Here is a 15,529-nt window from a genome sequence, read left to right on the forward strand (position 1 = left end):
TGACTAGCGTATCTGGAATACTTCGTAAATTCAAGTCTTTAACAGCAGAAGAGATTTTGGAAGAAAGCGTAGCACAATTCGTTGGAAGTCCCTTGCAGAAATATCGAAACATGCTGCCTCTATAGCCGTCCACAATTGCGAAACTGTTGCCAGTTCAGGATTTTGTGCACGAGCTGATCTTTCGATTATGTCCCATAAATTTACCAGGGGATTCATATCGGGCGATCTGGATGGCTAAATCATTCGCACGAATTGTCCAGGATGATTTTTAAACCAATCGCGAACAGTTCTGACCAGATGACATGGCGCTCTGTTATCTATAAAAATTTCATCGTTGTTTGGGAACATGAAGTCCATAACTTGCTGCAAATGGTCTCCAAGTACTGAATGGAGCCATTTCCAGTCAGTGATCGGTTCCGCTGGACCAGAGGACGCAGTCCATCCCATGTAATCACAGGCCACACCATTCTGGAGCCATAACCAGTTCGCACAGTGCTTCGCTGACAACTTGGGTCCATGACTTCTTGGGGTCTGCGGCACACTCGAATCCTACCTCAGCTCTTTCCAACTGAAATCGGGAGACATCTATCCAGGTCACGGTTTTCCAGTCGCCTAGGGTGCAAGCGATATAGTCACAAGCACAAGAGAGGCGCTGCAGGCGATATCGTGAAGTTCGCAAATGCACTCGCGTCGGTCGTCTTCCCCCCAGCCCATTAAAGCCAAATTTCCCCGCACTGTCCTAACGGATACGTTCGTCGCACGTCCCACATTGATTTCTGCGGTTATTTCACGCAGTGTTGCTTATTGGTTAGCACTGACAACCCTACGCAAACGCCGATGCACTCGGTCGTTAAGTGAAGGCCGTCGGTCACTGCGCTGACCAAGGTGAGAAGTAATGTCTGAAATTTGGTGTTCTTGGCACGCTCTTGGCATTGTGGCTCTCGAAATATTGAATTCCCTAACGATTTCCGAAATGGTATGTCCCATGTGTCTACCTCCAACCACCATTTCGCGTTCAAAGTCTGATAATTCCCGTCGTGTGGGCATAATGACGTCGGAAATCTTTTGGTATGAATGACCTGAGTACAAATGACAGCTCTGTTAACGCACTGCCCTTTTATACATTGTGTACGCGATACTACCGGGGTCTGTATTTGTTCACATCGCTATCCTACGGTTTTTGTCACTCTAGTGTGCGTGGCCGCTGCTATTGACAGCAAAACCCACGACCTGGAACGCAATTTTATAATCTTTTAATGGAAAATTAATTAAAATCGTGTTTCTCTAAATGTAGAAAGCGTCTGAAGCATTTACTTTTATTTGATGATCGGCAACTGCAGTGGAGAACGTTATTTTTGAACATTAACGAGCGTTAAAAAATGAATTACGGAACACCAGGGACAAGAACGTTAAACGACCTCACCTTAATGAAGACATAGTGCGATATGGTTAGAGACATTGTTTTGATAAGCGTTATCCCTAAATTTACCCAAATTAAATGGAGACAAATTTTCTTGTAAATTGCTGTCCTATTTTATATCCTGAACTTCAGGTCCTAAAGCAGACCAAAGGCCGCTTCTTAAGCATCTGCTACGATCGCCGCCCTGGCGTAATGCGGAACTTGGCTATAGCAATACAACGGTATTCCATAAGTTTCCACGGAAATCATTTTAATGTTGTAGATCTCGAAAGGTATTCGTGCAGCGCTTGAAGAAGAGAGCCGCTGGATGGCTCGTGAGCTTGCACGTTGTTGGCGAGACATTGTCCGCGTGTACTTGACGGCAGCAGCGGCAGCTGAGCGTGATGCGCCTCGTGTCGTCTCGTCTCGTCACGTCACGTTACGTCACGGCGCGTCACGTCGCGGCCCGGCACGCCTTTGGCGCAGTCGCAGGCGCAGTGCGGCGTGGCGAGCATAGCGTGGCGCTCCTACCGCGCCGCCGCTGCTGCTGCACCATCCCAAGCAAACACTGCGCGCGCTGGGCACCCGGCCCGTTAAATGGCGGCGCCTGCATTCTCTATTTATGTCATGTTAGTTCTGTCGTGTTGACTAAAGCTGGATGTCTTTCTATCGGCTTTCCTCGTCTTTCCGTTCACGGCACGACGTAAGATTACCTGTTACAGCTTCTGATGTATGTGACTGACGTTTGCACCTTGAGACGTCAAAGACCGTAGTAGGTCCCGTACATGATATGATCAGAAAGCAAAGATTGAACCATTTACAAGTAACCTCTAGTAATAAAAGAGAGTCTAAAGCGCTGCAGTCATAGACTGAGCGGCTGGTCCCGGCGGAGGTTCGAGTCCTCCCTCGGGCGTGTGTGTGTGTGTGTGTGTGTGTGTGTGTGTGTGTGTGTGTGTGTCCTTAGGATAATTTAGGTTAAGTAGTGTGTAAGCTTAGGGACTGATGACCTTAGCAGTTAAGTCCCATAAGATTTTACACACATTTGAACATTTTTAATAAAACAGAAAATCGACAATCTTGGTACGTTGTACCTTCCGTCTTGCACTGTGCAATGGGTAGCGGAGTTAATCTGGATATGTACTGATATAACCCGTGACGGCCTACTCCGATCACGTAACTAATAGTGCGTTGCTCTTACAGTTGTAGCTCCGTAATGTCGGTTCTGATGCTGCGGTAATAACAACCTAGTACGAAAGGACGGGCATGGAAAACTACTTATACACTTAAAGTTGCGAAAATAATTCACTGAGAAGAATACATGTAACGGTGACTGAATTGTACGAGACAGATAAAGCAAATGAAGAGAGAAATGATTATGACTACATGACTATATAGGATTTCTAACTTGGAAAAATGGGATTAAGTGAAGTTTCAGGTGCCGACATCAAAGCATCATAAAGATGTGGTGTCGAGCCAGTGACGGTCTCAATTAGTTTCGTGGGGTTCTCCCTCTACCACCCCACAGACATTCTCACAAGGGAACCTCCCCATCGCACCCCCCTCAGATTTAGACAGGGATAGGCCATGAAAAACTGAACACAGATCAATCGAGAAAACAGGAAAAAGTTGTATGGAACTATGAAAAAAATAAGCAAAATATACAAACTGAGTAGTCCGTGTGCAAGATATGTCACATTAAGGTACCTGTTCCCTGAGGAGCACCGTGGTCCCGTTGTTACCGTGAGCAGCTACGGAACGGAAGGTCCCTGGTTCAACCCTCCCTCGAGTGAAAAGTTTTAATTTTTTATTTTCAAACAATTATCAAAGTTCATGCACTCAGACATGATCAACTTTGTTCTCCAAAATTCCAGGACATGTTCAGATTTGCTTGGACACATGCAGGATTTGACGGTCTACACACGGAAAAACTTGAAAACGTTAAAAACGTTTGTTTTGACATAGCACAGGGAAAACTGTGCGACTGTGAAACTGTTGCATTCATTTGTTGCCGTTTATGTGACAAACTCAATGTTTTCATCACTTTTTTGGGAGTGATTATCACATGCACAAGAAAACCTAAATCGGGCAAGGTAGAAGAATCTTTTTACCCATTCGCCAACTGTGCAAGTTAGGTGGGTCGACAACATATTCCTGTAATGTGACGCACATGCCGTCACCAGTGTCGTATAGAATATTTCAGACGTGTTTTCCTGTGGAGGAATCGGTTGACCTATGAATTTGCGATCAAATGTTTTCGGTTCCTATTGGAGAGGCACGTCCTTTCGTCTACTAATCGCACGGTTTTGTGATGCGGTCGTAAAACACAGACACTAAACTTATTACAGTGAACAGAGACGTCAATGAATGAACGGTCAGATCGTAACTTTGCGAAAATAAAGTAAGTAAAATTTTTGCTCGAGGGAGGACTCGAACCAAGGACCTCTCGTTTCGTAGTTGCTCACTCTAACCACGGGACCACGGCGCTCTTCGTGTTATATAGTCCTTGATGTTGGATATGTTACACTTGGACTACTCAGTTTGTATATTTTGTGTATTTTTTCATAGTTCCACACAACTTCTTCCTGTTTTCTCGATTGACCTGTGTTCAGTTTTTCAAGGCCTATCACTGTGTCAATTTATAACTAAATCGGAGGGGGGTGCGATGGGGAGGTTCCCTTGTCAGCGGACTCTCAGTGGGGCGAATGCTTGACCCGCGGAGTAGTGCCACTTTCCATTATTCGAGGACGTTTGTCGCATTTCTTTCCGTATGTGGTTCAGCTTTGTCGTGCTGTGAATTTGCGAAAAAGAACTACAGTACCTCGAGCCCTAAAATGTTCTAAAGGCCTCAATACGTTTGACTAGAGATAGCTTGAAACTTCCTGTCAGACTTTGTGTGCCGGACCGAGACTCGAACTCCGGACCTGTGGAAGGTAGGAGACGAGGTACTGGCGGAATGAATACTGTGAGGACGGGTCGTAAGTCACGCTTGGGGGGCTCAGGTAGTAGATCACTTTCCCGCGAAAGGCAAAGGTTCCGAGTTTGAGTCTCGCTCCGGCACATAGTTTTTATCTGACAGGAAGTTTCGTATCAGCGCACACTCCGCTGCAGAGTGAAAATCTCATTTTGGAAACATCCCCCAGGCTGTGGCTAAGCCATGTCTCGGCACTATCCTTTCTTCCAGGAGTGCTAGTTCTGCAAGTTTCGCAGGGGAGCTGTGAATTTTGGAAGGTAGGAGACCAAGGTACTGACTGAAGTAAAGTTGTGAGGACAGGCCGTGAGGCGTGCTTGGGTAGCTCAGTCGGTAGAGCACTTGCCCATGAAATACAAAGGCCCTGAGTTCGAGTCGAGTCTCGATCCGCTCACAGTTTTAATCTGCCAGGAAGTTCCGTATCAGCGCATACTCTGCTGTAGAGTGAAAATTTCATTCTAGAGATACCTTGTCAGCCCAATAAGGCCCCGAACCACCACACTTGATCTTCATCTTTGTCTCCAAAATATGATGGCTGTTTCACGGCCGTCATTACGACAGCGTGTAACACTAATGCCGGCAGCGTCACATGTCGTCACTAATCGCGGCTGTGACGGTGTTCAATGGTCGTTGCAGTGTGAGCTGTTTTGTAGCTTTTTGTAATGCAGGTCGACGCAGTCGAATACGTAACATTAGTTCAAGTCATACTTATTGTGTTGCATTGTCGACACACTTAGATGTACACCTGCTGCAGCTCGGCAGTCTAAAGATGTTTAACGAAACCGGCCGTAACACATTAAAGCTGTAAATACAGATGAGGTTATCTATGGCGTGGAACATCAACATATGTGCACTCATTACAGAGCTGAAGCATGTCATTGCGTTTCAACTTTGTATAACACCGACATTCCCATTCACGTAAAAGAAGGTGTTTTTTGGCTACATTTACTCTATCTTTCATTCTAGATACTGCAGTTTTCACAGACGTATGTGTAATAAACCTAGGGTACGTTCGACGATTCAAACTTCGTCACTAATTAGATATTGCGGATGCTGGCTCAGCTTACTGTCTGAAACTGTCATAATCCTGAAGTGATCTTGAACAGAGGTACATTGTAGATACATCATATAAATCTCATTACTATTACTTGTACAAATGAGATTAGATTTACACTGAACCCTGCTGCGAAGTACTTCTCACTTTTCAGGTGTCCGGTGGATTGTGCTACTGTTCATAATGATTAGACGTACAATTTTCCTGACTTAGATAACTTTAAAATTTTCATACTCTTCCAGTTTGCACCGCTTAAGTAGAAAATCCCCAGGCACACAAAAGAATCTGAAATAACAGGTCGTCTTCTGGAAGATTATTTTCCAAACTTTTTTAAACTTTGATTTTGCGTTAAAATTCCGCTGCTGAAATGTACTTTGGTAAATATGACATTCATTGTTATCTGCGGAGTGCTTTGGCTAGCTAAAATTATTTTCAGAGAAGCATAGTGCCACTGTCACTAATTTCTTGCAGAAATTATATAGAATTATAAAACCAGTAAATACTTCGTGATAACTCGTTTCTGGACTAGGGTGTGAAAAACTTCGTTCACATCACCGCAATAGTGGATGCTTAGTTAATCGAGAAATCCATTTTAAGTGTCTGATAGATACTTCTATAGTCGTATTCCGATGTAAATTAATTTATACAACGCAAGCAGTAAATGCTGTGAATATGTAAATACTTACCCTTTTTTATCGTCGTCGCAGATAGTCTCCTTGAACAGTATCTTGGGAAACTTGTTTCTCAGTAGTGTCTGCAGGACATCTACTTCTTTATTTGATAGACGTTACATGTTATTTATTTAGTTTGTGGATATACTTTTTCAATTGTAGTGGCTAGTTATCAAAGTAGTTACGCAAAACTCTTACATACTTTTCATTCTTAAACATCACGAACACGAGTACATCGTTGTTTTGTCACATGTGCCTGTGTTTATTAATCTACTTTACCTAAAATAACAAATTTCCATGCCGCAGCACAAATATCCGATTCCCGAGCGTGGTCGACACTTTTTGGCGCCGACGATAGCTTCCATTCTCTAACAAACTGAACAACCAACCAGAGACTTTTTTTAAATTTATTCTTCTAACTCAGCGATAACAATTTACGTATATAAATCTAAAATAATAAAGCTTAATATTTACATTTTTTAAATCCATAGTTAACGCCATGCTAATGTCCACAAAATGCTTACAGTCTTTCTCGGGACTAACAGTCCGACCGTTTTCTGATCGCGCATTACATCACACATGGAATGACATCTGTCTTCATTAACCCCCAAAAGGGTCGCTGTAGCGCGGCGAATAGTGATCTAACGGAAGCACTTCGGAGGATTTCCATGCAATAGATTTTAATGCGTGTTTTCAGTATGTGCGTGTTTCCATTCAATTGTGAACCGATTTCATGGTGAAACGTCCGCTAAATCACGCAAGACTAACAAGTAATTAGGATTGTGGAAAGGCCGAAGGGAGTTGCGGTCGGATTCATTTCACAATTGTAATTTATTATCGTTTAGTTCACAAATACACTTCTGAAAGAGTTACATTTGCTTCGCGGCTGAAGGCCTCCAAACAGATGATTCAGAATAAGTTCAATTTTGAAAAGACATGACATACAGTTAAATTTACGAATAATATAAATCGTATACATATGAGATCAACATGCGGAACGGCTGAAGGCCGCCGGATTAAATCTTCAAAATTCCAAATATACATGATTATTACTGAAGGCAGAAGGCCACAAAGTTTTAAGATGCTAACAGAGCTGATGGCCCACAAGGTGCACAGAAAGAGATAAACAAACGCAATAAGATGGCTGAAGGCCGCAAAGTCAAATTCTGCAAATTAAGGAAATATATATTGCAACAATCGGTAAAACAATACATTAAGTTTAAAAATTTACTTTTTGCAACACGAACGACAGAAGGCCCACAATAACTTGTAAAATCTTTCAGAGAAAATTACAACAACCTTTCAAGAGCAGAAGGCGGTAATGTTGGGACTTGAAGGAAACTCTGAGAACATGTTTCCAGGGCTGAAGGCCCACAACTAACCTTGCCAAATAAAAAATACAGTTAAATTACAACAACATTAACACTGCCAAAAGGATGATTAAGAGATGGATCGGTCTGCCCTCGTTCACTTAGGCGAGACAGGTGGTAAGTCCAACCAACTACACTTAATTCGGGCAACCCAGCCAAGGGACAGTCACGGACCGACCGACCAACCGCTTGCTTGCCACGACGATGTACACGAGAATTCAAGGCCCCCCCTCAAAAAAAAAAAAAAAAAAAAAAAAAAAAAAAAAAAAAAAAAAAAAAAAAAAAAAAAAAATTAAAGTATCGCTATCCACAAACAAACGCGTATGTGAACTGAGCTGCCAAAACTACACACCATGTTGGGCAGCAACAACAGGTGAGGAAAAGACACTGCGGCCGGCCGCGGTGGCGGAGCGGTTGTAGGCGCTTCAGTCCGGAACCGCGCGACTGCTACGGTCGCAGGTTCGAATCCTGCCTCGGGCATGGATGTGTGTGATGTCCTTAGGTTAGTTAGGTTTAAGTAGTTCTAAGTTCTAGGGGACTGATGACCTCAGATGTTAAGTCCCATAGTGCTCAGAGCATTTTTTGAAAAGACACTTCCCGAAAACTACGTTAGCGGCCAGGGCAGGTAACCAGAACACTAATGGCCACATGGCAGAAAATTCCGCTGGTGTACTTCACTATAGATAAATTAATTTGATCATTTCCACCCGACGGCGGCTATTTCGAACACTTCACTTGTTGTGCTCACAGGAAAACCACAACAGCAGCGCCGGAACCAACAACGTAATGCTCAAAACCACTCAACCTTCACGTCCTGCGAGCGACGATGGTCGTACCGATCGAACAGCTCCAGACTGACTCCGACACTGCGTAGAGACCGCCAGTGGCCCCTTCCACTACGCCTCACAGAGATGGCCTCGGACTAACCGAACGACCAACAATCCTCCAAAAGTCAGGCCCGGCTTACGTGATGCGTGGTGGCAACGGTCGGGCGAGGGATGTCCACGCAGGGCTCACTGCTGCTGCAAGCCGGCTACTGGCTGGCCGGGGCTGCGCTCCAGACGCGTTGCAACTGACTGCCAGGGCCCAACTCGCGATCCGAGCTGCCACCGTGAACTCTCCTCGCACGTTCCGACTGACTCCACGACAGATCACAACCGGGAAGTAATAGCAGCCGAGCAAAGATCCTATCAGAGGGGATATATACACTCCTGGAAATTGAAATAAGAACACCGTGAATTCATTGTCCCAGGAAGGGGAAACTTTATTGACACATTCCTGGGGTCAGATACATCACATGATCACACTGACAGAACCACAGGCACATAGACACAGGCAACAGAGCATGCACAATGTCGGCACTAGTACAGTGTATATCCACATTTCGCAGCAATGCAGGCTGCTATTCTCCCATGGAGACGATCGTAGAGATGCTGGATGTAGTCCTGTGGAACGGCTTGCCATGCCATTTCCACCTGGCGCCTCAGTTGGACCAGCGTTCGTGCTGGACGTGCAGACCGCGTGAGACGACGCTTCATCCAGTCCCAAACATGCTCAATGGGGGACAGATCCGGAGATCTTGCTGGCCAGGGTAGTTGACTTACACCTTCTAGAGCACGTTGGGTGGCACGGGATACATGCGGACGTGCATTGTCCTGTTGGAACAGCAAGTTCCCTTGCCGGTCTAGGAATGGTAGAACGATGGGTTCGATGACGGTTTGGATGTACCGTGCACTATTCAATTTCCCCTCGACGATCACCTGTGGTGTACGGCCAGTGTAGGAGATCGCTCCCCACACCATGATGCCGGCTGTTGGCCCTGTGTGCCTCGGTCGTATGCAGTCCTGATTGTGGCGCTCACCTGCACGGCGCCAAACACGCATACGACCATCATTGGCACCAAGGCAGAAGCGAAGACGACACGTCTCCATTCGTCCCTCCATTCACGCCTGTCGCGACACCACTGGAGGCGGGCTGCACGATGTTGGGGCGTGAGCGGAAGACGGCCTAACGGTGTGCGGGACCGTAGCCCAGCTTCATGGAGACGGTTGCGAATGGTCCTCGCCGATACCCCAGGAGCAACAGTGTTCCTAATTTGCTGGGAAGTGGCGGTGCGGTCCCCTACGGCACTGCGTAGGATCCTACGGTCTTGGCGTGCATCCGTGCGTCGCTGCGGTCCGGTCCCAGGTCGACGGGCACGTGCACCTTCCGCCGACCACTGGCGACAACATCGATGTACTGTGGAGACCTCACGCCCCACGTGTTGAGCAATTCGGCGGTGCGTCCACCCGGCCTCCCGCATGCCCACTATACGCCCTCGCTCAAAGTCCGTCAACTGCACATACGGTTCACGTCCACGCTGTCGCGGCATGCTACCAGTGTTACAGACTGCGATGGAGCTCCGTATGCCACGGCAAACTGGCTGACACTGACGGCGGCGGTGCACAAATGCTGCGCAGCTAGCTCCATTCGACGGCCAACACCGCGGTTCCTGGTGTGTCCGCTGTGCCGTGCGTGTGATCATTGCTTGTACAGCCCTCTCGCAGTGTCCGGAGCAAGTATGGTGGGTCTGACACACCGGTGTCAATGTGTTCTTTTTTCCATTTCCAGGAGTGTAGATACGCGCTACTAGCGCCGATGGCGGTCAGGCAAAACGGCAACTCAGTAACGCCAGTAATTTAAATCAACGTGGTGAGATGGAAATACGTTAAAACAGGGTGTAAAATACCAAATGGTGGGACGGCGAGCCATGCACGGCTCACATGGCATCTCTGGTGATACAGCCGCTTAGTGCACTTTAAAATGTATGGTTTATCTGCCGTTATGTACCACTGATCCTACACACTTCCGTCGACATTATTTTTCTCATATGTATATATTGAATTCTGCTGAATAATCTGTGGACTATTTAATTTTTTCATATGTTTTTCTTTCAAGATTGCAAATGCACATTCAGCACACTATCTGCTGCGTAAGTGCTTCCTTTCGTTGCAAAAAGTCACAAAATCGCGTAAATTTTGTCATTAAATTTCGAATGTATTGGATACACTATTTCAAACGACGATCTGCAGCAAAATGTCATGTATTTCTCACCGATGTTGGTCGTCGTTGTTACCTAGAGGTATCTTTGCGTAAATCGTGGCTGCACATTAAGGCTTTTGTAAGGACCTGTGGACTACCAACTCCAACTGCAAGAGGGTTAGATCTACAAATACTAAATTATTTTGTGCAGACACGGATATAAAATGATTGCATTCAAATTTTTTCCGAAAATAAGACAGAGCAAGAGTAGTTAAAACAATAAGAACCAATTTAGGCGAAGCAAAGCCGAAGCACCCACCGTTGTTAATTTACATTAAGATTGGATATTTTATCCGCTCCAAACTGAGATGTAAATACAAAAAAAATCTGTGTATTACAGAGTGAACCGTAACTGCTAAAAACTGTAAACTATCAATATTTTCTTAAAGTTGTGATTTGATCACCGTACGAGGCGCTGTAGGATCCAGTTATTTCAAAACTACGGTGTATGATGCAGACATATAATTAGATAGTAATATGAAACTGCCTGTTCTTTGTAGCATACGAAGCGAGCCTGACGTCGGCATTAAGCAAAGATGAAATGATCGTGTAACATTTTTGGCCGTGAGACGCCTTCTGGGATGTTAGGCCGCCGATTGCAAGACTTTATTTGAGGCTACTTCGGCGACTTAGTGTCGACGACGACGATGATGATGATGATCATGATGATGATTCAACATCCAGTCCCCGCGCAGATAAAACCTCCTACACGGCGGGAAATTGAATCCGGCCCCCCTGCATATAATTTGAGATTGCACCTGCTACCTGATGTATTTAAAATGCATGCAAAACTGTGAGTACATTGCACGAGAAATATCTAATTATCACTGCATACAGATGTGAGCGTATACTACATAACTAATTTCCATTGGAGGTAGTAATTCGTTACGTGCTTGCACTGATAAAAGCAGATTGCTTTGAATTTCTTGGTACATCATATTTACTTAATTAGGCCTGCCACGACATAATATAACTCGCCGATATTAGAGAAACTCATAGATAATCATCGAGTTATGAGAATATACGTGAAGGAATTTGTGTACTACGATAACAATTTAAGCTTCATTGTGTTGTACATTGTGATCTTCTATGTTACAGGTTTTCTTTCTGAACGCCAACAGCCGAAAGAAATGGGGGACTCCGTTTTACAAGGTGAGTTATCATATTGCTTTTTAGTGTTACTGGTTGCTCCCTTCTAACGATGTATTGATCGCAGTTACTGTCAAACAAGAAGAACGCTTCTTTCCCCGTAAAGAACGCTCGCGTGTTACTAATTAGATCGTTATGCAGTGCCTGATACGAAGGAACATCAAACATTGTCACCTTCCGAAAGGTGTCAGGCAGTTGAGAAATTTAGTAGCCTAAGAACATAGATCCGTTCTGCCTCCTCTCATTATTGATTCAGTACAGATAACACCAGTTATTTTGCTTATAAATACTCTCTGCAGCTGTGGCTGAGCAGCGAGATGTTGTTTCCTGTTCTCTGTTCCTATGCTGTGGTCGTCCTGTGGAAGAAGAGAAAACTAAGTTTTCTCTTCTTCCACAGGATGACCACAGCATTTACGAAAAGACTATGTAACATAAGTATGACATTATTGTAAAGCTGTTTTTGTAATGCCATTTAGCCTGAAGACGAGATTTAACCCTCGAAACATGTCGCTAAATAAATAATACAATAGTTGACAAAGTTCGTGACTTGTAGCAGTAATATAAAAAAAAAGACTTTACGTATTTCTTGAGACAGTCACGGTCGAAAAATAGTCAAAATGGCTTCAAAAAGAAAGAAAAGCTAGGCTAATCATTGTTCTGTGATACCTACGCTGTAGTCCGCAGTCCATTGCGCGGTTCGTGGCGGAAGGTATAACAGTATAGTGTCAGAGTGCCATTACGCTCCTTCACTTTCTTATTCCTGTTGCGGATGTACACAAAAAATGTTAAAATGTGTGTGAAATCTTATGGGACTAAACTGCTAAGGTCATCAGTCCCTAAGCTTACACACTACTTCACCTAAATTATCCTAAGGACAAACACACACATCCATGCCCGAGGGAGGACTCGAACCTCCGCCGGGACCAGCCGCACAGTCCATGACTGCAGTGCCCTAGACCGCTCGGCTAATCCCGCGCGGCAGGATGTACACAGGAAGGAAGACTGTTGACACCCCTCTGTACACAGGAAGGAAGACTGTTGACACCCCTCTGCACGAGCCCGAATTTCTCTACTTCTCCTTTTAATGTCATTAAACGGTAAAATAAACAGTACGTTTCCAGAGTTATATGGAACGCATGCTCTTGGGATTTTGTGAGGAACGCTTTCTGCGATGCTGAATGTCTTCTTTGTAATCTCTCCCACTGCAGTTAGTTGAGCGGTTCTTGGCATACACTGACTAAACAAATCCGCGACGAATCGAGCAGCTCATCTGCGTATCTTTTCCCTCTCATTAATCTTGTGGCATGCAAAGACGAAAACGTTTGGGAGAGCAGTGTGCCGATTTCGCTCTCCTCCGTACCGCATCCAATGACGCCATTGGCTGAAAATGACACTGCGATCTGTTCGTCCCGATTCACCCATCTGAAACTAGAATGGCGGAAGAAAAAATTGATTCGGTGAAGATCGCTGAGAGATTAATGGTACTCAGGAATATGTAAAATGAAGGTTTTGTTAGCGACCTGTTTCGTACGTTTATTGCACCTGCTTGGAATCCTCCAAAATGTTTATTACTGTCTTTGCCACGATGAAATTTATGTGGTCGTTCCCAAATTCCCCCCTTAAATCACGCCTGACAGAAACTTTTAGATACTTGAAGTTGTAATCGTGCTCGATCGCCGGAATCTATTTACGTACATTACTTTCATTTGTGTTGAGGGTTAGCTGCCAATCTTTACACCAGGATTCAAAATTTTAACGTTCTTCCGTATTTTTTCACATTCATTTTCGGAAATAGACTGGGCGGAAAAGGAAGAATGAACATTCAGTAGGAATAACAGTACGACTCATTGAGGTCGACGTTTCTGGCGCCGATATCCTTGTAAAGCATTATCGGTTTACACAGCGCATCAGATCTGGGTACAATCTCGAGCTTTCGACGAAATGCTCCATCGTCTTCGACTTCTACATCTGTATCTTTACTCTGCAATCCACTGTGGAGTGCATGAAAGAGGTTATTTCCCATTGTACCAGTTGTTAGGCTCTTTTCCCATTCCACTTCAGCCGGGACAGCGGCTGTAATGTCATTGATGCGTGAAATCGAGCTCTCGACGCTAACAACACACAGAGGAATGCATTGAAGTGCTTACTTTCCACCGGTATAGACACGGACGCCATCTCTGGCGGCATGACTTGATGATGACGTACGCCTGCCAGTTACTGCAGTAGCCACAACCTGTTGCTCACCGAGAGCGTTACTGCGTTACTTGCCCAGTACAAACACGACGACGCCAACGATTAACAATTAAAGATCACCACATTCCTTGCGCCTTACGTTCCACAACTGCGCTTGGGAGAATAGCGCGACGCGCCTGACCTCTGCTCACACCTGGAAGTTTAGCATTTCCAGTCATGTTAGTCAACAACAGACGACAGTCAGCTGTTCCCGATGAAGACGATGGAAGATTTCGTCGAAAGCTCGAGATATTATCTAAACAGAGAATATTTTATACTAGTCGGGCTCATTCATAATCGTTAGTGACTACACAATGACGAAGAGAACTTTTACCAACGACGTAGGTAGCCTTTTTTTTTTCTTTTTTTTTTTCAGTCTTTAAGAACTGCAACCTTATAGGATGGCTTTGTTGTCCGTCTGTCTGCCTGTCCGCCCGCCCTCCTGTTAAGAAAACTTTTCTCAGGAACGTGTTAACATATACAGGTCAAATGTATGTCACCTACTTAAGCTCTGTGGTCCCTTACCGTTGTAAAATTTTTAAGCTTCTAAGTCAGTGCCATTTATGTCACGTACTTTGAAACTCGGAGATTCACTCATCAAAATCTATAGGATTATTCCCGTTGATCTAGAATCATGACGTTTGACAAGTAGCAACGTTTCACACTCCAATTAAAGGAGAAATCCGAAAACTCTTAATTTGTAATTATATCATGAAAATTTTTTTTTCACTTCTTAACCGTCTTTATTTCCTCTGTTAAGACCCCTTTTCTCTGGAAATGGTCGGCTTATCAAGTTCAAATGTATGTCACGTATTAAGAAGGTCTACGGTCTCTTGACGATGTAAGCAACATAAACTTCCAAGTCATTGCTGTGAAAAAATTCCGGCATTTATCCGTCATATTTTGAAAGTCGCAAACCCACTCGTGAAAACCTATAGGGTACTTTCCGTTGACTTAGAATCATGAAATTTGGCAAGAATCAAGGTTTCAGAGAGCAAGTAAAGTAAAAATTCCCAAACTTCTTAAACTGTCATTGTATCACATAAAAAGTATCTTTTTGCTATTTGAACATACATAATATTTATCATCCGTCAAAAACATAAGAGGCGAACATTACTGGATGAACATAATACGTCAGTTGCTGTCAGGTTTTAGTAAGTAAATAAAAAATATTTTATTAAATGTACTCTCTCTAAATACATATAATGTCCACTGCTCGCTTCATTTTGTATGTGAGAGCTAGTCTGAGGAACTACTGTAGAGATTTTGACACGGTCTTGGAGTTCCTGGGACTAATGTCTTGCCAGTATCGATATGGATAACAGACAAAAATCGTTTACATTCTCGATTCAGAGAATGGATGAACATAATAGACACATAATTAAGTTTGTACGGAACCCTCAGTGCGCGAGTCGTACTCACACTTCAGCAGTTTTTTTGCAATCCTTTCGAAACGTTTATTTATTCCACGCTAGCATTAGTTAGGATTAAGGTCAGAACATAAGAGCAGAAGCCGGTACAAATATCTGTATCGATTATTTGCGCAACCGCGCTCCGAGGAGGCAATGTTTTCTGCAGATTGCGGCGTCAGCGTGACAAAAAATA

The 15,529-nt window shown here is 44.3% G+C and overlaps 1 protein-coding gene across 1 annotated transcript in view; it reads left to right on the forward strand.

Annotated features, from left to right (window-relative positions):
* The window catches only part of LOC124609569, a 409,000-nt gene that overhangs the window by 154,162 nt on the left and 239,309 nt on the right, over nucleotides 1-15,529 (forward strand). Inside the window, exon 2 of the mRNA XM_047140082.1 lies at nucleotides 11,642-11,695. Within this exon, the coding sequence (XP_046996038.1) occupies nucleotides 11,642-11,695 (54 nt within the window). The remainder of the gene's footprint in view (nucleotides 1-11,641; nucleotides 11,696-15,529) is intronic.

The sequence above is a fragment of the Schistocerca americana genome, chromosome 1, assembly GCF_021461395.2.
Source record: "Schistocerca americana isolate TAMUIC-IGC-003095 chromosome 1, iqSchAmer2.1, whole genome shotgun sequence".
Classification (NCBI taxonomy): domain Eukaryota; kingdom Metazoa; phylum Arthropoda; class Insecta; order Orthoptera; family Acrididae; genus Schistocerca; species Schistocerca americana.